The sequence below is a fragment of the Dromiciops gliroides genome, chromosome 1 (assembly GCF_019393635.1).
Source record: "Dromiciops gliroides isolate mDroGli1 chromosome 1, mDroGli1.pri, whole genome shotgun sequence".
Lineage (NCBI taxonomy): Eukaryota > Metazoa > Chordata > Mammalia > Microbiotheria > Microbiotheriidae > Dromiciops > Dromiciops gliroides.
The window spans coordinates 651,929,352-651,955,343 of record NC_057861.1 but is presented as its reverse complement, the minus strand read 5'-3'; the positions used below and the strand labels follow the sequence as shown (position 1 = coordinate 651,955,343).

At 38.1% G+C, this 25,992-nt stretch overlaps 1 protein-coding gene across 3 annotated transcripts in view; it reads left to right on the top strand.

The window, feature by feature from the left end:
• FREM1 (FRAS1 related extracellular matrix 1) overlaps positions 1-25,992 on the top strand; it is a 176,920-nt gene that overhangs the window by 130,072 nt on the left and 20,856 nt on the right. For all 3 annotated transcript variants that reach the window (XM_043978303.1, XM_043978304.1, XM_043978305.1), the window contains 4 exons: positions 6,673-6,874; positions 8,262-8,406; positions 19,920-20,049; positions 23,655-23,727. In XM_043978303.1, the coding sequence (XP_043834238.1) occupies positions 6,673-6,874; positions 8,262-8,406; positions 19,920-20,049; positions 23,655-23,727 (550 nt within the window). The remainder of the gene's footprint in view (positions 1-6,672; positions 6,875-8,261; positions 8,407-19,919; positions 20,050-23,654; positions 23,728-25,992) is intronic.

Here is a 25,992-nt window from a genome sequence, read left to right as displayed (position 1 = left end):
AATGAAAAATATTTATTGTGCTTCCTCTGTGCCAAGCACTGTGTTAAGTGTTAAGATACAAATAGAAAAGGAATGTAATCCCCAATATCAAGGAGCTCACACTCTAATTGGGAAAGACAACACATGTAGGCATCATAGAGTACATGGAAAGACCCAGAGGTGTCAAGGGTATAGCTACAGGATGAATGGAAATGTCTGAAATCCTTAGGATTTATGAGGATGTCTGACCCACGGGACAGTGTACACTATTTAATAAATGTATGCTGAATGAATGAATTGAGGGCTTTGTTTAACACAGTTTTGATTTCATTAGTCAAAGAGCATCAAATATACCCTGGTTTTCCATTTTATTCATTCCAAGCCTTACTTAAGATGATGTTCCTATATCACACATCACCCTACATGAAATAAGAAAAAAATAGAGGTATGCACTAGGTATATCAGAGGTTTTTTATATTAAAAAGGGAAAACTATTATATCACCTTCCTTAGTTTGACTTTTCCTTTAATCTGAATGTTTTAAAACCAATGAAGCAATTTGATTAAAAAAACAGATATTAAATAAAAGTGAAGTCCTGTGCACTGGGGGAGGGGGAAGGGGTATAACAATGGAAAACAACCCAATCTTTTGCCTTGAGGATCCTACCATGCAATATGGGGAATATGAGATGGATACAAAGAAGTATGAAGCAAAGTAGAATTTGACAGAAGAGGACAATTAGACAAAGTGATGTAGTAAAATTTAAGGAGAAAATGATTACTATCAACTGAAGAGAAAAGGAAAGACTTTCATTTTGTTGAATTCTTGCCTGAGGTCTGGTATATAAAGGAGTTGTATATGGATAGAGTGGAAGGGGATAAAGACAACCTTGGAGTCCTTAGTAGAAGGAAGACAGATAAAAGGGGATGAAGAATCATTAATTAGTATATAAAGAAAGAGAGGAGGTATGATGGAGTTGACACTATTGATGTAGAAGAAGGCTTTGCTGATGAGACCCATGCAGAATTATGGTCTACTAATAACTCTCCTAAGATACACCAAACAAATTCAAGACTCATAGGTTATTGACTTACCTTAATGATAATTTCATCTTTCAGAACTTGGAAAAACTAAAAAGGGGAAATTCTATTCTGGATCTCATTCTTACCAATAAGGAGAATTGGTTGTTAGGGTGGAATTGATTGTGAGGAAAGTGACCCCTTCATTTTAAAATTTGTGATGGAGAGCAGAAAGCTAGGAATAGTCGGGTATACATGATAGAAGTGGGGAGAACAGATTTTAAAGGGTTCAAAGAAGGGAAATATGTTGAATCTCATGGAATAAAACTCTACAGGGAAAGTCAACCCAAATGAATGATATCCCTTTTTTGTTTGTTTTGTTTTGTTTTTTGGTGGGGCAATGGGGGTTAAGTAACTTGCCCAGGGTCACACAGCTAGTAAGTGTCAAGTGTCTGAGGCTGGATTTGAACTCAGGTACTCCTGAATCCAGGGCCAGCGCTTTAACCACTGTGCCACCAGCTGCCCCCAAATGATATCCTTTTTAAGAATGATATTTTGAAAGCATAAATAAAAATAATTCTAATGAGAAGGGAAATACAGGGTTACCTAAAAGAGAACATATGTGTATTCACAGAAAACTGATTATAATTTTAGATTTTTAAAAGAAATATGTACAAGAAGAAAGCTAGGACAGATAATGATGGATAAAACAATCCTATAAGAAAAGTGGTATGATCTGAGACTTGTGGGGAATGCTAAGAACAACAACAACAAATTTGTTTTAGTTATTTGGGGTTTAGGGAGGAAAAGGAAATTCTAAGAAGGATAAGGAGTTGATGTGGAATAAGATAATGAATTGGATAATGGAAAGGAGGTAGAGATATTCAACTCTTATTTTCTTTGTTTCCTCTTTCCCCTCAAATCCCAGACCATTATTACTCCCCTAAGGCAAATGAGAAAAATAGCAATAACTACCCACTCATATGCCCAAGTTCCTGTCTCTCAAAAAATGTTGGGACTAGTCTACTTTTGCATCAAGGCATATATGATGAAGGTAGAAGAAAGGAACAGATGGACTCTCACAAATTATATTCTACAGCAGATCACAACTTCATAGTTATGTAATAGAATGAAAAGAGCATATATTGCAAGATTTCCGTTTTGATTATTGGTTATGCAGCATAAAAAGTATTCATTTCAGTAAGACCAAAGTTACTTTAAAAGCTTTCTTCTAAAATGTTATTTTCCACACATGTTAAAATTATGGGAAATGTAACAAGAGATTAATTAATTGAATGATGTCCCTCTGGTTATTAAGGGAGGCATAAAGTGGGGGTGATATATGCTCACCAAAGACTCTCCTCACCATCATGAAGGATATATAGGAAAAAGTCTAAATGGAAGAGGTGTTTCCCAAAAATCATGAGATGCTAAGAAACCAGGAAGATCATGGTGTACCTGATAGTCATATAGAAGTTGGGAATTGAGGAAATTTGGGGACAAAAGATGAACTCTATTTTTGATATGCTGAATTTGAAATATCTTCAAGACATCCAGTTTGAGATGTCTGAGAGGTAATTGGGTATGTGTGATTGTAGATCAGGAAAGAAACTAAGGCTGGACATATAGATTTAGGATTCATAAACATAGAGATGATAATTTTACCCATGGAAGCTGATGAGATCACTAAGTGAAATAGTATAGAGCAAAAGGAAGAGGAGACAGGATAGAGGTTTAGGAGGTACCCATAGTTGATAGTGAATGAAGATCTAACAAAGGAGACCAAGAAGGATAGGTAGCAAGCACTTATTAAGTGTCTACTATATGCCAGGCATTTTGCTAATTTCTAGGAGTATAAAGACAAGAAAATATTCTGTAGCCTCAAAGAGCTCAGTCTGAAAGGAGATACAAAATGAAAACTGGAACAAGTAGTGTCAAAAACTTAGTCTGGAGAAAGTATCCAGGAGTTGATGATCAGTAGTATCTAAGGCTGCACAGAGGTCAAGAAGAATGACGACTAAGAAAAGACTTTTAGATTTGGCAATTAGAGATCATTGGTAACTTTGGAGAGGACAATTGCAGTTAAAAGGTGAGATCAGAAGCCAGATTGCAGCAAATTAAGAAGAGAGTGAGAAGAAAGGAAATGGCATCACTGAGTGTTGTCACCTTTCTCAAGGTATGTAGTTAGGAAGAGAAGGAGAGGTATAGGAAGAACTAGCGGGAGTAGTAGGATCAAGTGCAAGATGATGTATTTGTAGGCAGGATTTAGTCCAACCACCTCATGTTACAAATGAGGAAACTGAGGTCCAAAGAATGGAACTGACTTGCCTAAGATGACACAGTAAGTAGCAGGAGCAGAATTTGAACCCAGATCCTCTGATGTAGGGCTCCTTACATTATACTGAATGAATATCAATTGAAGAAACTGGGAATAATCTGGAGAAGAGAAGATTTAGGGTAAATAAAAACAATCTTTGAGTATCTGAAGAAATATCAGTGGAGAAGGGATTATTAGACTGTTCTGATTTATCCCAGAGGGCAGAATGGTTAGAAGTTGCAGAGTGGCAGATATAGATTTAATGGGGGAAAAAAATTCTAACAATTAGAGCAATTCAAGAGAGGTGGAATGGGCTGGCTTTGGGGGTAGCAGGGGTTCTCCTTCACCAAGGCTCTTCAACAAGAGATGCATTAGTACTTGCTGATGGAGAAGGGATTCTTATTCAGGGATAGGTTGGACCAGGTGGTTCCTATGGTTTCTTCTAATTCTGAAATTCTCAGATTGTCTCTTGACTTTATTGACTATTTCTGGCCAGGTAGAAAAGTGATATCTGCCAATGAGTGATATATTTGGTCCAAATTCATCTCTTGGATTCTGGAATGAATTCATTTTTTAATTTTCTCATTTATTCAATGAGCATTTCAAGATCACTGTGCTAAGGGCAAGGGAAATACACAGTTTAGTTAATACATGATCCCTGCCTTCACAGAGTTTAGAATCCAGTGGGGCAGGCGAGGGTAATAAAAATACAAAATAACATTCCACAATAAGTGCATTAGAGAGATATAATGTGCTACATGCAGTAGAAGGGGGAAGGTAATTACCCTTAGTGGACTTAGAGGAAACTATATGGCATTTGAATTGGGACTTAAAAGGTGGATACGAATTCAACAGATAAAGAAGAGGAGGAACATTTCAAACATAGGGAACAGTGTGATCAGTGGCACGAGAGGGGGAAGAGCACAGAATGTTTCCATGGGGCCAAGAGAAGTCCAATTTGTTTGGAGTATAGATTCTGTTAAGGGACATGAGATAAGGCTGAAAAGGCAAGGGGACATCAGATGGGAGGTGGGCAGAGGTGGTAGAAATTGAACGTCAAGAAAAAAGGTTTACTTTCAATCTGTAGGTAATAAGAAACCAGTGAAGATTTTTTAATAGATGAGTGTTATGGCCAAATATGCAAAGATTAAGAACCAATGGAACCCTAAGAAGTGCAGTCATCATGGAGTCTTCTCCTAAGAGTAATCATTATCTGGAAATGCCACATGATTCTTTAGGGGTCCCTAACACCAGAGAAGACTGGGGCAAATGCTCCTCATGCTACTCTGTTGATTTGCCTCTGCTGTGGATTATTGTTTTAAGAAGCAATATAACTGAGGGCAGACTTTGTAAATTTGCTAAGTGGAAGAGACAAACGTACTTTACTGATACTGGCATTTAAAACCACACATTCTTTTATAGACAATTTGTACTTGTCTCTTTCAGATGGCATAACTGATTCTTGTAGTCATCACACACACACACACACACACACACACACACACACACACACACACACACTACACTGCTGCTTTCAGTGGGTTTGGCATTTCTGTGCAGATTTCCAGGCAAGCCAACCTGAGTCATCCCTGGGATACAGGCTTCCAAAGAAAGCCTTGTTTTCAAATATTTTTAACTAGGCCTCTTCTACAGCCAGGTCTCCAGGATATTTTACCTGGAGACTAATTCTTAAATAAATGTACCCTTCAGAACATGAAATTCAATAAGACCAAGAGGCATTATTAATGATAATGAGGAGATATAAAGCCAAAGAAATGAAGTCTATTCAATTTGTACTTATTTTCTTTATCAATTTTTACATTCAGTTTTTTTACCCTAATGTTCTCCTTTTTTTTTTTTGTCCCTTCTTCCTTCCTCAACTACCTCTAATATAGCTGGAGATTCTCAACGACAGGCTATCTCCCCACCCACCACAAAAGCTTTCCATCTTCTACCCACACAATTAGAGAAGTACTAGTATATATTTTTTTTACTCTGCTGTTATTTACTTATTTGTACTTGCCAGTGGCTTGTTGGGCTTGGCATATTAAGTTGACTATAGTGTTTTTGTGAGTGGTTTTGTGATTTATTTTTTGTTTTGTTTTTAAATTTAATTTTTTAATTAACAAAAATCTATTCTCTCTCCCACCTGTGCTCTGCCCCTGCCATTGAAGAAAGAGAAAAAGCAAAACCCTTATAACAAATATGCATCTGATTATAGTATTTTTGAGAGATGAGGGAAACTAGAGGCAGGGAGGGACTAACGTGGTACTCCTAACCCAATATCGGTTATGAATTTTTGGCTAGCACAGTCACACTTTGCCCCCAACCCCCTCCTTCTCCCTCTACCCTTTTCATCTCCCAAAAGCAATATGACTGGCCAGGGTTAAGGCTGAATTCTGAAATATTTAATTATTTTCCATTTACACGTTAAGATTGTTTTCAACATTTGTTTTCATAGGATTTTTAGTTCCATATTTTTCTCCCACCCTCCCGTCCCTCTCCCCACCCCAAGACGAAAAGCAATGTGATATAGGTTATATATGTACAATCACATTAAATATATTTCTGCATTAGTCATATTGTGAAAGAAGAATCAGAACACAAGGGGAAAACCTCAAAAAAGAAAAAAAAACAGGTTAAGGCTGAATTCTGACTGTCCACTAATGTATGCTAGAAGAAAGTTGCCTGACCAAACAAAAATCTTCTATCTAATGAGGTAAACCTATTAGAAATAACAAACCATGTAAAATACATAAACCGACTCCCCTCTCCCTTTCTCCTTTTAAGCCAAAATGCAGAAGGAGAAGGCAGACCTAGAAGATAGGAACAAATAGAAATCGATATTCCTTTCCTATTTCCCAACCCCTTCCTAGTGTTTGGAAGGAGAAATTGGGAAGGAATGATTCAGCACCTTTCAACCTCTTAGGATAAAAGATGCTTCCTGGGCAGCTAGATGGCGCAGTGGATAGAGTACCGGCCCTGGAGTCAGGAGTACCTGAGTTCAAATCCGGCCTCAGACACTTAACACTTACTAGCTGTGTGACCCTGGGCAAGTCACTTAACCCCAATTGCCTCACTTAAAAACAAAAACAAAAACAAAAACAAAAGATGCTTCCAATTTATCTGTGTTATTATTCATTGAGTTATTCATTCAGTAAACATGTATTGAACACTTTCCATGTTCCATGTGTAGAACATTTTGCTAGAGAAATGCTGGGGATGGGGAAGAGAGGTAGATAAAAAGTGAGGTAAGATTCAGTTGCTGTTCTCATGAAGCTTGTAATCTTATAAACTGTTAGAGCTCTAAATGCAGCCTGTCAGGAAATATCCATATAACTAACCGTATTAATTCAGGTGGACCAGTTGGATAAAAAGGCTCCACATATCATACATCTGAAGTACCCTTCCCAAGTGGAACGCCTGAAAAATGGTTGCTATGGGATTTACATAACGTCTCGAGTGCTGAAGGCATCTGACCCTGATACAGAGGACAACCAAATCATCTTTAAGATTTTACGAGGCCCCCAGTACGGACATCTGGAAAATACAACAACAGGTACTGGGTTTCTCAATCCTCCTAATTGCTCATTTTAAAATACCCAGTGGCTTACATCAAGGATTGGAGTGTTAGAGAGTAATTTAATTAAGTGCATGACCATTTGGTAAATAGTCCCTGAGGCTTTGTGATAGATGCAGTTTATAAATCAATACTAGTACTAAAGAGGGTTTCAAGTCAAGCTTCCCTAATCCATCTTGAATGAGAAAACCAAATGCAGAGTCACAGCTGTTTATTGTTTACAACTTTTTTTTAGGTGCCAGATTGTAATATGTACCAAGTAAGGTACACTGTCAGACCTAAATTCATATTTGTGACTTATTTTCAATTCTATCATGAATTCCAAATGGTGTCAATTCATTTTAAAATGTCATTTTTAATTGCCTGATGATTTTTTTCTCTCAGTAGCATAGCATTTCTGCCATGTAGAGACAATGGTCAAAATATTAAACTAGACAGAATTCTGATGCTAAAGCTACAGAATTGCAGTATTTTCTAGTATACCCTTGCTGTTCCCTTTCTGCCCTGCTTTTTACAAAAGTCATCTCTAGGAAAAATTTTCCTGAGGCAAAGAAATGGGACCCTTAGTTAGTCAACCAGTCAACATTTATTATAAGCCAGGCACTGTGCTAAAAAACTGAGGATATGAGGAAAGGTAAAAGACAATCCCTGCTCTCAATCTATTGAGAGAGACAACATGTGAATAACCAGATATATAAAAATATATACAAATTGAAAAATCATCAAGAGAAGGAAGGATAGGGAAAGGTTTCTTACAGAAGATGAGATTTTAGCTAGTTCTTGAAGGAAGCCAGGAAGCAGAGATGAAGAGGAAGAGAATCCCAGGTACAGAGGACATCCAGTAAAAATGCCCAGTGGTAGACATTTGGAACCCAGAACATTCAGATGAAAATTTTAAAACTTAAATTTTATGTCTGATGTGTGGCCCTTGAAATAGTAGGGACTTCTTGAAAACCTATGTTAAGGGGCCACTAGGTGGCGCAGTGGATAGAGCACTGGCCCTGGATTCAGGAGGACCTGGGGTCAAATCCGGCCTCAAACACTTGACACTTACTAGCTGTGTGATCCTGGGCAAGTCACTTAACCCTCATTGCCACCCCCCCCCAAAGAAACCTATGTTAATAACAACAGTAGTTGACATTTCCATATCTCTGGTTTACAAAGCTCCAGTCACCAACTAATAAATAGTAGTGCTGGGATTAGAACTTGGATCTTTTCGCTGCAAATCCAGGGCCCTTTCCAGTATATCACAGCTCCCCTTCTTTATTGATCTTTAATACAGTTTTGTTATAAAATCAAGTAACCACATTATTTTATTAATTTTTGTTGTACTGATGTGTAAAATTCCTTTATTCTTTACTTTCAGGTGAATTTATTCAGGAGAGATTCAGTCAAAAAGACTTAAACAGTAAAACCATCCTTTATGTCATCAATCCATTGTCGGAAATGAATTCGGATAACTTGGAGTTTCAAGTCACAGATCCCAATGGAAACACTGCTGCCCCTCAAATGTAATTTGTTTTCATGTTAATTAGGTCAACCTGTCACATATGATGGCTATAAAACTTGAAGTCCATTTCAGTAAACTAAATCCAAAGGGTTAAGGGGAGAGGTTAAGTTTCATCAGTTCATGCCATAGCATATTCAGGAAACGTAGAGAAAAGCACTAGAGACGGGTTTCCTTTTTATTATTGTCTTATAGCAGGAAGACCATCAGTTCTCCAAAGTAAGGAAACATAAAAATCATTAAGTTATAACTGGTGGTTTGTGCCATGCATAAATACGAATACACCCCCACCCCCATGGCTAGGATCTTCTTGTCTTGGCAGCACATAAGGGTTCGGAATTATGAGTCAGCCAATCTCTTGTATAACATCTTGCAGCAAGAGGTCACTCTAGGACTATGGTAATTACAGTCTTTCTAAAATACCCAGGCCAATAAGAATGAAGGAGAAAATGAGACATTGTACATCATGCTATAAATATATTTTAATTTATGTATTTAACGGGTTTAGCAAGGCCTATTTGACAGCATTTTATCCCATTTGACAGAAGCTTCCCTCCTTCTTCCCCCGACAAACGTCCCACCCCCAAAAGAAAATCAAGTACCACAGCCAGGCACTGCTTTTGTGACCTAGGGTATTGTGAGAGTTGAGAGGAAGAAAAAAAAAAGGGACAAATAGATTTTTTTTAAGTGTGATATTTAGAGTGTGGGTAACAGCACATAGCTAGGTGATCCAGTGGATAGAGCATTGGGCTTGGAATCAGGAAGACTCATCTCCATGAATTCAAATCTGGCCAGTCACTTAACCCTGTTTTCCTTAGTGTCATCATCTGTAAAATGACTTGGAGAAGGAAATGTCCAACTACTCTAATATCTCTGCCAAGAAAACCCCTAAATGGGGTCACGAAGAGTCAGACATAACTGATACGACTCAACAACAACAAACAACTGTCTCCTTCAGAGCTAACAAAAATAATACTGTTTGATTTTTTTTCTTGACTTCTCTGTGATATTTGACATGGTTGATCATCCTCTCCTTGATACTCCTTCCTCTCTGGGTTTTTATGATGTTGCTATTGTTTCTCCTCCAACCTGTCTGACCACTATTTCTCAGTCTCCTTTCCTAGGTCATTATTCATATCATAGCTCCTAACTGTGGGTGTACCCTAGGCTCTGCCCTGGACCCTCTTCTCTTTCTCTATTCTATCTCGGTGACCTCATCAGTTCACATGGTTTTAATTATCATCTCCATGCACATGACTCACATCTGCACATCTAGCTCTGTTCTCTGTTTTGAGATCTAGTCTTACATCAGAAATTGCTACTGGACCATCTCAAACGCAATGTCCAAAACAACTCATCTCTTCCTCTCTAAGCCACCCCTATTCCAAATTTCCCTATCTGTTAAGTTACTAAAGTTCACATCTTCAGGGTCATTCTCAACTCCTTAGTTTTATTCTGCCTCTTCAATCACCAAATATTGCTATTTTGGGGGGGGGGGTGAGGCAATTGGGGTTAAGTGACTTGCCCAGGGTCACACAGCTAGTAAGTGTCAAGTGTCTGAGGCTGGATTTGAACTCAGGTGCTCCTGAATCCAGGGCCAGTGCTTTATCTACTGCGCCACCTAGCTGCCCCGAATATTGCTATTTTTAACCTCCATAACAACTCTCATATACATTCTTTCCATACAATCATAACCCTAGACTAGGCCTTCATCTCTTCTCACTTTGACCATTTTAATAACTTTCTAATTGATCTCCTTGTCTCTAGTCTTTGCCCAACCAATTTTCCACACCATTATCAAAGTGATTTTCCTAAAGCACAGGTCTGACTATGTCATTACCCTACTTTTAAACTCCAGTGCCTCCCTGTTGCCCCTAAGATCAAATATATAAAGTTCTGCTTGGTATTTAAAGCCCTTTCTCATCTGGCTCCAATATGTTCTAGCTTTCTTATACACAGTTACCTTTCACATCCACTGCAATCTAACCAAACTAGCTTTCTTGATCCTCATATATGAGATTCCATCTCTATGATTTTACATTGGCTTGACCCTCATGCCTGAAATGTACTCCCTCATCACCTTCACTTCCTAGAATCCCTATTTTACTTCAAGGCTCAACTCAACTATCACCTCCTACATGAAACTTTTCTTGATCCTCTCAGTTACAAGTACCTTCCCTCCAAATACTCTTATGTCTCTTTTGTATCTCCATGTTGTTACTTCTACCTAGACTATAAATTCCTAGAGGAAATGGACTTTTTGCTTTTGTCTTTGTATGCTCAGGGCCTAGTATAGTACTTGGCATATAGTAGACATTTTATAAATGCTCTCTAGTTGATTGGTTTGATTTAATTAACTAAATATTTTTAAGTGCCTATTTAGCACTGGGGATGGAAAGATTAAGAAATGACACAGGTCTTGCCTTCAAAGACATTAGAATAAATATGATGGAAGGAGGGGAGATAGATATATACACAATTAGCATAAGAGAGATAGACACAGATTGGGGCATGTTAGCTTTCTTGGAACACAATATACTTTCAGTTATTTATTTGTTTATTTATTCATCCATTCATTTATTTGTTTGTTTATTTGTTTGCTTGCCTATTTATTTATTTGCTCATTCATCTATTTATTTGCCTACTTATTCATTTATTAATTTATTTACTCAGTTATTCATGAATTTATCTGTCTATTTATTTATATGTTTAAAAATTTTTTTTGCAGGGCAATGAGGGTTAAGTGACTTGCCCAGGGTCACACAGCTAGTAAGTGTCAAGTGTCTGAGGCCAGATTTGAACTCAGGTCCTCCTGAATCCAGGGCTAGTGCTTTATCCATTGTGCCACCTAGCTACCCCCGCAATATACTTTTATATTTCATTTGCATTATTAACATTTTTTCCATCACTTGTTTAAATCTATACAATCATCAGATCAATTACTCAAACCCTGATTTGACACATTTGCTAATTTCTGAGGTATAAATGCTCAGACTGAAAACTTAACAACGACCACCTCTAGCACCTCCCCTTGGATTCAGATCATGGAGAAAGAATTTTGTATTTTTTTTACACCTTGTATTCCCATCCAAAGTTTTATTCTTAAGCATAAAGAAGAATCTTATAGGTTATTGAGTTTGATTGCTTTATTCTACAGATGAAGAAACTGAGTCTCAGAAGGGGGAAGTTCTGGTCCTAGGAGAAGTGACTTGACCACAGTCACACCTGCAGTAAATAACAGCGCTAGGATTTGGAATTAGGTTCTCTGCCTCCAGATGTCTCTTTCTCTTATACTTTTACAGTTGGATTCAAAGTTAATCATAATCCAGTTCTCTTTGTGCTTGCCACCTCCAGGATTGCTTTGTTTTTTTTTTTTTAAAAATACATTTTCATGATAGTTATTCATCCGAATCAATTCTAGTCAATTGTCCTAGTTTCTTTCACTGACCATCAGAGAACATAGGACTGTAATCATCTTCCTCTAATGAAGAAGGCTTTAAAAATGCCCTTGTTTAGTTCAAGTGAATGCAGTATTTTTCCACAACACTACCCGCCTCCCCCCTACCTCACATCCACCCCTTTTTCTTTTGGAAAAACATTCAAACCATGACTTGCAATCTCAGGATCTGCCAGGAGATGTCTCTATAGACAATAGTAGAGAAATAAAGTCTACTCCTACACCAAATCAACAGTAATGTGTACTGAGGGTGCCTCATGGTTGAACCGGGTTATCCAACTACAAGTAAAACTTTAGGGGTAGGAAATGAGAGATTTTCCTACCTAATTCTGTATGTGTTTGTATGTATGTATGTATGTATGTATTATGAATATGTGTGTATGTATATATGTACGCATACATGAATGATTTAAGAAATGCTTGGGGGAGGGGAATATATAGCTATGTATATGTGTAGATTTTAAAAGAAAATTGTAGACAGTTTCCAAATTTAAAAAAGTTGTTTGGAGTGACAGTTATAATTTCCCATAGAAGGAATATTATAAAAGGCAGTTAAGCTCCTGAGTTAGTATCAACTCATGTTTCTATTTTTTTTAAAGGTTTAAGAAGCTCTTTCATTAGGCAGCCCTATCAAGCGGAGTACACAAATAGTATTATTTCCATTTTTCAGATGAGGAAAGTGAGGGTTAAAGAAGAATGAAGTGACTTACCCAGGGTCAACCAGCTACTGGGTCAGAGCTGGTCTTCCCTCTTAGACCTTCTGTACCCAGATCCAGCCCTATTACCACACTACCATGCAAATACGCTAAAGTCTGTTTAACCTCCAATGTAGCAGAAATACCAAGCGTTTTCAACCGCATTGTTTTCTGTTGCTTTTCATTGTATTTATATTTTTAAATTTAGAAGTACATTCTGTCTGCTGTGCACATCAAGGAGAGAATAGGATGGCATTGGGAACATACCTCTTCTCCTCCCCTCCAGCTGCTGGCCACCCATTTGGGAGCAAGACTGGAACCATATGGTTTGGGAAAAAATTCCTTACTCTTCTGTGTATTAGCTGCTCTTGCATAAAGAGCATTTGGAAGTCAGGTATTTTGAAAGTCAAGGAATGCCTTGACACTCCAGCATCTAGCAATTCAAATTCAGGTCTACAGACATTTATTTAGCATCCATTGTATGCAGAACAGACCCATCAATAACTATAATATGCCATGCTATAAGATGAGTGAATTGGAGAGGTACAAAGAAATGTATTACTTAAAAGAGATTTGAAAGGGAAAGGTCTTTACCACTGGAGAGGGGTTAAGCCAATGAAGCTTCCCATGAAGCTTTTCTTTAATTGAATTGAACTTAAAAGGATGGCAAATAATTCAGTAAAAAGAAACAGTACATTCAAGGCCTGGGCAACATCGTTAGTAAAATCACTGTGGCAGCTTTTGTGCTAGGGACAGAGGAGAGTACATAGAAGGGAGTGATACATAATAAGTCTAGACAGGTCCTGTCAGAGGGAAGAGGGCTTTACAAACTAGGAGTCTGAGCTTGCCTTGGTAGGCAATCGTATGCCACCGAAGATTTCTGAGCAGAAGAGTGTCAGGACTAGATCTCTGCATAAGGGAGAATTACTGTCAGAAGCACTGAGTGGCAGGAGGAAGCCCACCTCTAATTAAAAATTTGCTAGGGACTAATATACAAAGAGTGTAATCCACATAGCTAATAATCAAAGCAACGTGTAAATGCTACTGAAATTTGTCTCCTTTGGGGAGAAGCAGTGCCCACATCAGCATTCTAAAGACATAATGTAGTAAACAGCCCTTCTAATTAAAGGGGAAGGGATTTGGAGGAGACAAGCTAGAATAAAAAAGTATTTTAAAAAAAACAAGGATGCCAGGGAGCTTTCAAAAGAAAGGGAAGGATTTATGTGCAGTAGGGAATGTCTGGGGGGCCTGATTCTGCAATGCTAATGAGTTAGTGGTATAATGGAAAGGGTTGATTTTATTACATTGAAATCAAGGCAAATTTTGCTTAAATAAAGCTATCAGACCTTGTTGTTTAATGATTCTTCATGGAAGTTTGCATCCTTTTGATAAATCTCAGAAGGCTTTATCTGTATTACAATCAAATTTGGGTTTTTATGACCTGTTTAAAAAAACAACAAAACAACTACCTCAGGATGACAGTCTCTTAAGTTTTAGAGTTAGGAGGAACTTTGAGGGCAGCTAAGTGGTGCAGTGGATAAAGCACCAGCCCTGGATTCAGGAGGACCTGAGTTCAAATTCAGCATCAGACACTTGACACTTACTAGCTGTATGACCCTGGGCAAGTCACTTAACCCTCATTGAATGCAAAGATAGATAGATAGATAGATAGATAGATAGATAGATAGATAGATAGATAGATAGATAGATAGATAGATAGATAGATAGATAAAAGAAGGGACCTTAAAATTTAGAGGTGGTCTGCACCTCAGTGGCCATCCAATCCAACTCATATCAGAAAGGAATTTCTACTATAACATCCTCAACAAGATCATCTTTTCGAACCCTTTCCTTGTACACATGAGGAAAGTTTGGCCTGGAAGGGTTAGGTGATTGGTCCAAGACCATCCAGATAATAAAGAATAGAGGCAAGATTCAAACCCACATCCTTTGACTCCAAACTATTGGTTTTCCATACATCAATCACATGGTATTCAAAAGAAGCACAACTAGGACCATTTTCTGCTAGATTTTGAGTTCAATTTCTGGTTACAGTCAGAAATGATCCATGTACAAATGTGCTTATTCATGGGTTGATTATCTGGTGTGGAATAATAAATGAAACCTGAGAATCTTTTCTTTGAGGTTGCTTTTTTCTTTTAAGTGAGGCAATTGGGGTTAAGTGACTTGTCCAGGGTCACACAGCTAGTAAGTGTTAAGTGTCTGAGGCCGGATTTGAACTCAGGTGCTCCTGACTCCAGGGCCAGTGCTCTATTCACTGCGCCATCTAACTGCCCCTTTCAGGTTGCTTTTTAAATTATTGACATTCCTCTACCAGAGTGGTCGGGGGAAGAAAAGGAAAAAGAAAATCAAATAGATGAATCTCAAAAAATTTTAGAAACTCTTATAAAACTGTTGCCAGGGGGCAGCTAGATGGCGCAGTGGATAGAGCACCAGCCCTGGAGTCAGGAGAACCTGAGTTCAAATCCGGCCTCAGACACTTAACACTTACTAGCTGTGTGACCCTGGGCAAATCACTTAACCCCAATTGCCTCACTAAACAAACAAACAAACAAACAGAAAAACCTGTTGCCAGGACAGGGGGTTGAAAGTCTTGGATAAAATAAAACTTTTGGATTATCTGTGGATGAATTATCCCTTCTGATTTCTGGACCACATTCCTGGGAAAAATCAAGTGCTGATTCTTTATGAATATAGGGTTTAATAGATATGCTGATGCATATCAAATACTTTGTGGGTGCTTTTTTGTTTTTATTTTGAAGTTCCAACTTTATCCTTAAGGCATACATACACTCCTTGCATATAAATGTACAAGTATTTATGAAAATAATAATATATGCTTTCATATGACCTTTCATTGAGAATTGCAAATGACTTAATAAGCATTAACTAAGCCTCATGTAATCTTTGAAGTAGGAGGTTAAATAAACTTTGGAAAATGGGGAAATTGAGACACAGAGAGGTTAAGTAATTTGTACGCAATCACTTTTGATTCATGACTCTGAATCCTAAACTAAGATTTTAGTCCTGGCAAGTAAGTCTTTCCCTTATTTTTATGTTGCTTTCATCAGACTAACATTTGTGTAAAGTAATCACAGGCATAAATACCAGGAAATATTACAGTGAATGGAAATCCAGAAAGAGATTCTTTGCCTAAATCTGAACAGTTTACCTTTGGTATGCATTTGCATTTGTTCAAGCAATTAGCCCTCTCTGCAGGTTGCTCATTTCTATAAGGAATGATGAGTGAGGATTACTATTGAGTGCTGGACTTGGAGTCACTAAGGCTTTGGCTGAAGTTCTATCTCAAGCATTTGCTTGCTCTGTGTGATCCTGGACAAATCACTTAAATGCTTTTCTGCCTCAGTTTCTTCATCTGTAAAATGAGCGGTTGGACTTGATGATCTCTTACATCCCTTCCAGCTCTTAGTCTGTGATCCTATGAATCATTCCCCGAGATGAATCAGAGTCATATTTCAAAATTCTTTAGTTCGGAAACATGAAGAAAAATGTCAGCAACATGGGAGAAACTACAAGTACTATATGTGCCATTTGATTTAGTAAATATCTATTAAACACTTGTGATATAAATGAACATTTTTTTTTGTTTTGGTTTGGTTTTTTGTTTTGTTTTTGTGGGGCAATGGGGGTTAAGTGACTTGCCCAGGGTCACACAGCTAGTAAGTGTTAAGTGTCTGAACTCAGGTACTCCTGAATCCAGGGCCGGTGCTTTAACCACTGCGCCATCTAGCTGCCCCATAAATGAACATGTAAAAGAATTGTAAGAGCAGAGGTCCAAGGATGTGACAAACTTCGGTACCTCTCTGCCACTTAATTAGCTATGGGATTCTGGGCAGGTCAGTATTTTTTTTTTTGGTGGGGCAATAAGGGTTAAGTGACTAAGGTCACACAGCTAGTAAGTGTCAAGTGTCTGAGCAGGTCAGTATTTTAACCTGTGGTTTTGCTTCCTCCTGTGTAAAATGAGAGGGTTGGAAGAGTCAGCCTTTAGGGACCTTTTGAGCTCTGAATCTACGATGCTATGATGAAAACATGAATTCATCAAAGTCCTAAAGTATACGAGGTATTTAGACTGTTTGGGGTGCTGGAAATAAAAAGATGGAGACTAGCAACTCCTGCCTCAAGAAGCTTACAGTCTATCAGAAGGATTTAGACACAATAAGGAAGACATGACGATGATGTTTATATTAGAAGTACTATGAATGGAAAAAGAAAATTCGCTTTAGTTATATTATTTGCCTCCTTTCATATTTACATCAGCATGTTTCTGTGTCATCTCTAGAGGCAGCTAGGTAGTACAGAACATGCAGAGCTGGATCTGAAACCAGGAAGACTTGAATTCAAATCCTGCCTCAGACATTTACTGGCTACATGACCCTGGACAAGTCACTTACTTTCTGTCTGTTTCCTTGTCTGTAAAATGGGATTAATAATAGCACCTACTTTCCAGGACTGTTGTGAGGATCAAATGAGATAACAGCTGTAAACTGTTATGCAAACTTTAAAATGCCATATAAGTGCTAGCTATTATAATTGTTATTATTACTATTATCTACCACAAATCTAACAAAATTTTAAGTGCATAGAATCATTGAATTCAATCCATCAAACATTTATTAAATACCTCCAAGTGTATTAACATCACTTGGGATAGAGAGACAAAAAACAACAACAATAGTGTCTAAGGAATATAACATATAAACAAATAAGTAAATTTGAGATCATCTGAGAAGGAAGGAACACTGGGGAAATTAGGTAAGACTTCAAAAGGTAGGCAGCTCCTGCTCTGAGTTAAAGGAAGCTAAAGATGCTACCAAGTGGGTGTTGGGAGAGGCTAATAAGAGGAACTAGCAGGACAGTGAGAACTAAATTGCCAAATTCAGGAAAGAACCAAGTAAGTCACTTTGGCTAGAGGGTGTGAAGTGTGGCAGATCTGGAAAGGTGTGACATAATCCAGAGTCAGACTGTGAAGAATTTTAAATGCCAAACTGAGAAGTTTGTGTTTTAACCTAGAGGCCAAAGTACATCACTGAAGATTCTTGATAGGGTCGAATCAGTACTTTGGGAAGATTATTTTGGCCACTGTGTAGAGGATGGATTCTCATTAGATTGTAAGCTCCTTGAGGGCATGGACTTTTGCCTCTCTTTATATCCCCAGCACTTGCCACAGTGCTTGGCACATAGTAGGTGCTTTAATAAATGTTTATGGAATGAATGAATGGATTGGAGAGGGGAGAGACAAGAAGTCAAAGAACCAAATAGGAGGCAGTTTGGTGTGGCAGATAAAGTGTAAAACTTAGAATTGGGAGCATGTGTGTTCAAATTCTGCCTCAAATACTTACTGGCTGTATCTCTGAGCAAGTCTACTCCCCAATCTGTGCCTCGGTTTTCTCAACTGTGAGATGAAGGGGTTGGACTCAATGGCCTCCAAACTCTAATAATTTGTGGTTAACCATCTACTCCGAACCCCTCACTTTTTTTTTTTTGCAGGGCAATGGAGGTTAAGTGACTTGCCCAGGGTCACACAGCTAGTAAGTGTCAAGTGTCTGAGGTCAGATTTGAACTCAGGTACTCCTGAATCCAGGGCTGGTGCTTTATCCACTGTACCACCTAGCTGCCCCTCCCCTCACTTTTTGAAGAAGTAAATTGAGGACCACAGAGCAAAGTAACTTGGTGGTTGAATCCTTCAAAATTTAAATAAGGATCTGGGCTTACTCACTTGACTCTTCACACTGCCAATAGAGAAGCTGTGGTGAACATTAGGAAGGAATGGCTTCAGGGCAGCTAGATGGCACAGTGGATAAAGCACTGGCCCTGGATTCAGGAGGACCTGAGTTCAAATTCAACCTCAGACACTTGACACTTACTAGCTGTGTGACCTTGGTCAAGTCACAACCCTCATTGCCCTGCAAAAAAAAAAAAGAAAAGAAAAGAAAGAGAAAAAAGGAAGGAATGGCTTTCTGAAAGAATTCAATATTTAAAGGCATTTGTAACTCACTTCAGATTTTGTTGAAATCTATCCAAATCTGTTCATTTTTTTATTCTTTGTTCCTTCCCTGTCACAGGAAGAAAAAACAGATTGGAGTCAGAGGACTTGATTTCAAGTGTTGGTTCTCCTACTGACATTTCTGATCTTTAGCAAATCACAGACTCTGAGCCTCAGTGTCTTCACCTGCATAATGAGGGCTTTGGATTAGATGATCCCTAAGGTTCCTTTCCTCCTTTCATTCATCTTATTTCTGTCTTTTCTCCCTGCTTTCCTTGCTAATATATATTTTCTCCATCTCCTCATTCTCTTAACCTGTCAGGGGTTGTTTGCCACATGTTGTTTTTACTGGCATTGCAACCATCATTACTACCTGTTAATCTCAGAAATCTACAAGCCTAGGGATTCTGTCCTCCTCGTGTTGTTTTGTTTTGTGCTGGATTTGAATTCATTTGCATCAAAAATCTATGAAAGTTGCAAAACTTACAGAGTTTATTTTTCAGGAGAAGTGTTTATGTGGCTGTGGAAGTCTTCAAGCCTTAGTGTAATATGTTTGTCATGATGTTATTAGACTTTGATAATAGCCTTACTATAACACAATTTCTAAAATTAATTCCCTCCTAGAAATCAGGGAAGGTCCTGTGTATTTTGAGTGTTATGTCCATGATGTTGGTAACCAGTCTTTCTAATGAAATATTAAAAGAGAGATCTGGGATAAAATAATGGGATTAAGAAGAGGAAAGGAAACAGAGATTGGATCCTATTGGAAGGTCTGGGAGACAACAATGGCCTCCTATAGCTTTATGAGAAAGGGAAGTCAGTAACAGGTACAATGGGAAGAGAATTGGGACTGCCTGGTTTTAGATCCTGATTCTAGAACCAATTCACTGTGAGACCTTGGACAGGTTACTTAACTTCACTAATCTTCAGTTTCTTCATCTATAAAAATGAGAAATTTGGCCTAAATGATCTCCACTTTTGATGACCTACAAAAATAACTTACAGGTCTCCAGGAGGGGTCATAATAAAGGGTAACAGATAGTGAAAGTGATGATATCAAATGGGGAATTTAAGGTATGTTAGAAGAAACAAACCAAAACTCTTCATTCAAGTAACTTGTAAAAAAAAAATCAGCTGTTCATAATTTCCTCTATATTTTTCTGCTTGGACACCAATAGGAGGAATCAAATTGGGCCTCTGTGTCAGTTACTGAACTATGCCTTCTATGATTATGTATACATTATAGTTACAATATCATAGTCCTCAGGAATACCTTTGTATCCTTCAAGAATTAATGTTACATTTCTCATGAATATCTTTCTTTTTCCTCCTATGCATAGTTTGGAATTGAAATGGTCCCACATTCAATTGCCTCAGACTGAATATGAGGTATGTGAAAACGTGAACATATTGCCACTGAAAATCATCAGGACGGGCCATTCTATGGAATCAGCCTTTGTGGGAGTAAAGGTAACTTGAAAATGTAAAATTATAAACCTGAGTGTAAGGTTGCTGAAAGTGCCTGGTGAAACCTTCCTGTACCCTGGAAACCTTCCCAGACAATTGAATTCGCATACCAGGCATGCCACCCCCACTCCTGGGATTTTGACAGCAAATTCTTCTGAGGTCATGCCAGCCTCAGTTCATGTTCATTTGTACATGACTGAAATGTGTTCTGAATGAACCCCACCTATAGAGCTTTATGTGGTTATTTGCATAAAGTCCTTGAGTTTTGATTTCATAATCATATAATTAGGATTAGTTCACTGGCAACATGTGATTTAGAAATAGAAGATTATTTCCCTCCTGCTCCAGTAAAACGAATAGAAGTAAAGAGAATTGCATAAATGATGGCACAGTGAATTCTGTGTATTATTTAATGTGTGGATTATGTGCAAGAAGTTTTGAATCCCAAGATAGTTTTTTTCCTACTACCTAGCACACTTAAAAGTTTTCCTTCCTTCCTTCTTTCCTACTTTCCTTCCTTCTTTCCTATTTTCCTTCCTTCCTTCCTCTCTTTCTTTCCTTTCCTTTCTTTCGCTCACTTCATTTATTCACTCAACTAATGACCATCCCTTTCATCAGCCGATATACTCATATAGTAAAGCATAATTGAATATTAACTTAAGCTCAATGAGAACTAGAAAGTTGAACATTACACAAATCTGTGTCTCTATGGAACATTTCAAAGCCAAGTAGAGATGATTTTCAAAATATCTGCTATTTTGATTATCTATAACATTCTTCATTAGTATGGATAGTCAAGAGTTAATCATAATCCTTTCTACAAGTGAAGTGTCCCAGATGGGCTCTTGAAATAAGATTCCTTTAAGGGAATAAGAAGAGAGAATAAAAAGTAAGCTTTAGCAAATCTGAACCAAGAATGTTCTTGCCCAACCTACCCCACTTTTAGAGAAAAGGACAAATATTGGGCTCTGTGAAATCATATCTACTTTGAGCCTCAGTTATAATGTGTCAAGTATCTATAAAACATTTACCTTCTAATAAGACCAAAAGGTAAGGTGAGATGCTTGTGCTTTAAAAACAGGCTCTCTTTCCTCCCACTATTGCTTCACTGGCATAATAAACATTCATCCATTAAAATAGCCAGGAGCATAGAAGCAATATGGTGTATTGGAAAGAATATTGGTTTCAGTGTTGATTCAGAAGGTACAGAAGCCCTTGATTCAAATCCTGGCACTGCTACTATTTGTATGAACTTAGATCAGTTCCTTCCCCCTCTAGGGCCTCACTTTCCTCATCTGTATAATGAAGAGATTGGATATGCTCTCTAAGGTTCCTCCCAGCTTTAAATTTGATAATGTTCCATATGCATATGAAGTTGATTATTTACAGAAATATCTGATGATGTGCCTTTGTCTTTTCACATATTCTTCTCTGCCTATGTAGAAAATGCCATATGTTCCAGAGTTTCTGCCAGTGCCATTATCCACTTTGCCAGTATAGAAATAGTTTATGTGATTTTATACTTAATCCTATTTTTGACTGAGTAAGCAGTAGTAGCTATACCATGAGTTGTAGGAGCAGACTCCAAGAATGTCAGAGTTGATCTCATCAGATCCAATCCCTCATTTTACAGATATGGAAACTGAGGTTCATAGGAGTGATGGAGCTTGCCTAAATTTACATACAGTGTGTGTGTATGTGTGTGTGTGAGTGTGTGTGACAGAACTATGGGTTAAAACAAGATCTCTTGGCAAATCATAGAATATATTTGCAAACTTCAACATGCTACACACATGCTAGTTATCATTATATTTTATTTTTATTGGTAGTTTTCTTTCCACTCTTTTATGATATGTATACTCCCATCAGCCTCAGTTTGCAGTCCCTCCTTCCTGGGACAAAACTAGCATGTATTTCTGTGGGAAATCAAGGCTCACACAAACTTCCCTCTTTACATTATTGGCCATATGACAAAAAAGAGGAGGTAAAAGATGATGGTCATTTATACTATACTTTTGGCATATGATTATATCATTCTCTCTAATCTAACAAACCTATTTACCTGCCTTGATCCATCCTATTTCTTTTCTCACATAAGCTTCTGCGTGCTCCGTGGTGGTAAATACTAGGTAATTGCACATGCAGATCTCATGCAGGGACCCAAGTGTAATGAAGCCTCCAGCATATGGTAAATACAGGTGTACAATTGCCCACCACTTCTCAATAAGAGATTGTTCCACAGGAGCCTGGATATCACAAATAAAGAGTGGGAAAAAGCAATAGAGACAATGCTAGGAAGGTTGATTTGATAAAAATGCTTCCAATTCAGATATTAAAAGATGCTAGTTCTCTTCATTCCTCTCAGCATTTTTTAAAAGGAGATAATATTTGAGATTTTATAGAAAGATTTGCTTTTTCATTTTTTTAAAAATTGAGTTACCAGTTACCTAAACCATCTTTTGTTGGGAGAGAGCTTTAAACTCTTCCTGAACACCTAATAATTCAAAAAATTTTAAAAAATACCAATGAACAAAAATGACTCTACTTTGCTTCCTGTTCTTAACTAGGGCTCTAATGGACTTGATTTCCTTTCCCCAATTCCCATGACTCCTTTTTCATGTACCCACTTGAAAAAAGGAGCTGGGTCCTACCCAGGGCATGAGACAACCTGTCTTGTTTTAAGTCCTAGCACTTTGAGTCCCTTGTGTCCTGGGTAATTTTTCAGCAATGTATGGTTTGGGAACACTGCAAAACTCTCAATTCATAGTGCCTTCATGGTGAAGATGGAATGTCTTCTTGAGACTGTCCTCAGCCCCACTCTCCCTACAAAGCTTTCATTCACATCGTGGAAGAGTGATAGTTTCATCCAGACTGAATGGCCCAGACTTGTTTGGTAATTAATCGAGTCCAGAGCTTTTCAGTGTTATTCAGCTAGCAAGTCAGCTAATGGATCATCATCCGACTGTCAAGAGGAACCTTATTTTTCCTCCCCTTCCTTTGGCTTCCTTTAGAAGAGGGGTTCTTAACCATTTTTGTGACATGGACCCCTTTGGCAATATGGTGAAGTCTATGGACCCTTTCCCAGAATAGAATTCCTAGAATGTTTTTAAAGCATAAAATAAAATATGTAGGATTACAAAAGAAGCAAATTATTCTGACATACAGTTGTCAAAATATTTTGAAAACCCCCCAAAACAAATTCACGGACCCCAGTGGAAGAATTCTTGGTCTAGAACACAATTTAAAAGAATGAAAGAAGGTGTTCTATTTTACACCTAATAAAAAATATTTTTACATTTCATTCCACTTTCTTTCTATTAAGGAAACCTGCTCATTATAAAAGAAAAGAAAAAAGAGCCCATTTTCCAGTAAATTAGCACCTGAGAAGATGCTTGCCACCAGAATCTTCCATTAAAATATACAACACCTACACACAAAATGAAAAAGCTCAATACTGAAAACAAATTCAGCAGCATGAGTTTGGGCAGGCAAGATGGAGAAAACATGAACACATCCAATTTATCCATATTTACATCACTAAAAGAGAGCTTTTTCCTCTTCCTCTGCCTTTCCTTCCTTGTTCCCTTCCCTCTCCTATCCCTTTTAAGGTCAACCAAGTATCAGCTGCAATTGGAAAAGATTTCACTGTGAATCCATCTAAGCTGGTTCAGTTCGATCCAGGTATGTTTTGTCATGACAATTTACTTTGCCTTTTTGGAGGGTTAACTAGGAGTTTGCAAAGAAGCATGCAAAGTGTGTGACACTGTGTATTAGATAGCCAGGCCAGTTAGAGACTTTCTAATTCCCATGGTTTCTTCATACTTCCCTTTCCCATCCTTAAGTTAGTTGTTCCAATTAGAGAGAAGTGACCTGAAACTCTAGGCCTCTCTACTTGTTTATATCACAGTGGGTTTCACTGAATGGCATATTACGATTACTATTTATCAAAGATCTGTCTGTGACCCATTAAGCAGATGACTGGTAATTTTCCTTGCCCTCCATACCCTAATGTAAACCTTCCTCTCCCAGAAATTGGAAGCAAACAGACATTCATCTCAATGGATGGGCTTCTATGTTGTTCCAGGCTCAGGGGCTGACTTGAGTCTTATTTATTCTGAAGCAAAGGGCCGGGGAAGGACTTGAATTAAATGGAGGCCTGCAGATAGGAACAGGGTTCTAGGATCACATTACAGCACCATTAAGTCAGCTATTTTTAGCATCTACTATATGACCCTTCAGAATAAGGTGGGGTCAGAGGAGAAGCCCCTATTCCCCCCCCAAAAAAATATTGAGCAAAGCTGTATATAATACAAAGGGAGGCTATTTCTAACTCTTACCTGAGTTTACAACATGGTTGCTTTTATTTTCATATATAAGATTATAAATGTTATTGGTCAACATTTATCCTGCTTTTCTACAGTATTTAACTTTTGGACATGTACAAGTAGAACCTTCAAGCTGACTACATGCTACATAAAAAGATTTTAGTTAGTTTATTTTTCTTCCTAATTCAGTGCCTCTTGATTGGTGGGCCTGTGTTCTCTCAATTTATACCCATCAAGTGGGAACTGATTCTACCACACTGGAAGAGTTGTAAGTCTGGGTCTGGTGACCAACTGTGTATCTGTGACTGAAGACCAACCTACATTAGTTAGGAGAGGCTCATTACCAAGAGGCTGGCCAGAGGGTAATGGATTTTTCAGCTGCAGTCATTCTTAAAGACCACCCATTATGGTAGGAAGAGTGTCAGATCTACAGTGGTGGAGTCAAGTCAACAAACACTTTTTATTAAGTGTCAGGCACTGTGCTAAGCAGTGAAGGAGATAACTGCATAAATGAACTCCTTAAAGTACTGGAATGATTTCTGATTGCCTTCCTCTGATCCAATCAGCAACTGCTGACCTTCACACTAGAGTCAAACAAGATGGGAGGGTTTGACTGATTTCACTGTGCCTGGTTTTCTGCCACATAGGAGGACAGCTCTTACCTCTCAGCTTTCATTGGGCTCCAATAGGTTGTCCTTTGATTCAAAATGGGTTTTGTCAATAGTTTAAGCTTGGATTTGGTTTTTGGTAATCTCTGGGTAGACTACTTGTTGCTCTATCTAGATTGATACTATCCTTGAACAGGAAATTAAGGGAAGCAATGGAATGTCCTTCCATGGATATTTAAAAGAAAAGGCTAAATACCCATCTGTCTAGGTTGATCTGGATATAATTTTTTTTCCAAAAACACTAAAGATTTCTGGAAGTCCTGGTTAGCCTTAAGTTTTAGCTATTCTTTTGGACACTTTAAGAAAAAATATTGATGGAGGAGAAAGGTGGTTAGGTGGGCAATAAAGACTTGTGAAAAAAAAGGTGTTAACCGTCCTCAAGGAATTTATGGTATCCATGATCCCTCTCCCTGGAGTGAGTTTGAGTGAGGACTAGAAAATGACACCATGGTTGTGAGCCTGGGTGACTGGAAGGATCGAAGTGTTTTTGACAGCAGTAGGGAAATTTGGAAGAGGAGCGGGTTTGGGAGAGACAGTGAATTCTGTTTTCAACATGTTGGGTTTGAGATCTAAGGCTTCTAGTTTGATATGTCTAAAAGACATCTGATGATTCAAGACTGGAGTTTAGGAGAAAGAGATTGGAGCTGTAAATATAGATCTAGCAACCATCTGCATCAAGATGGTAATTAAACTCAAAGAAGCTGATGTAATCACTTAGTGGGATGGTACATAGTGGGATAGGAAAAGAGGGCCCAGAACAGAGCATTGTGGGGATATGGACAGTTAATGGACATGTCCTGGATGAAGATCTAGCAAAGGCAATTAGGAATGAATGATCAGACAGGTAGGAGGAGAATCAGGAGTAGGCCTTGTCAAGAAACCCCAGAAAGGTGCGGGAATCCAGTAGGAGAAGGTAATCAACTGTGTCAAAGTTTTCAGAGATGCCAAGAAGG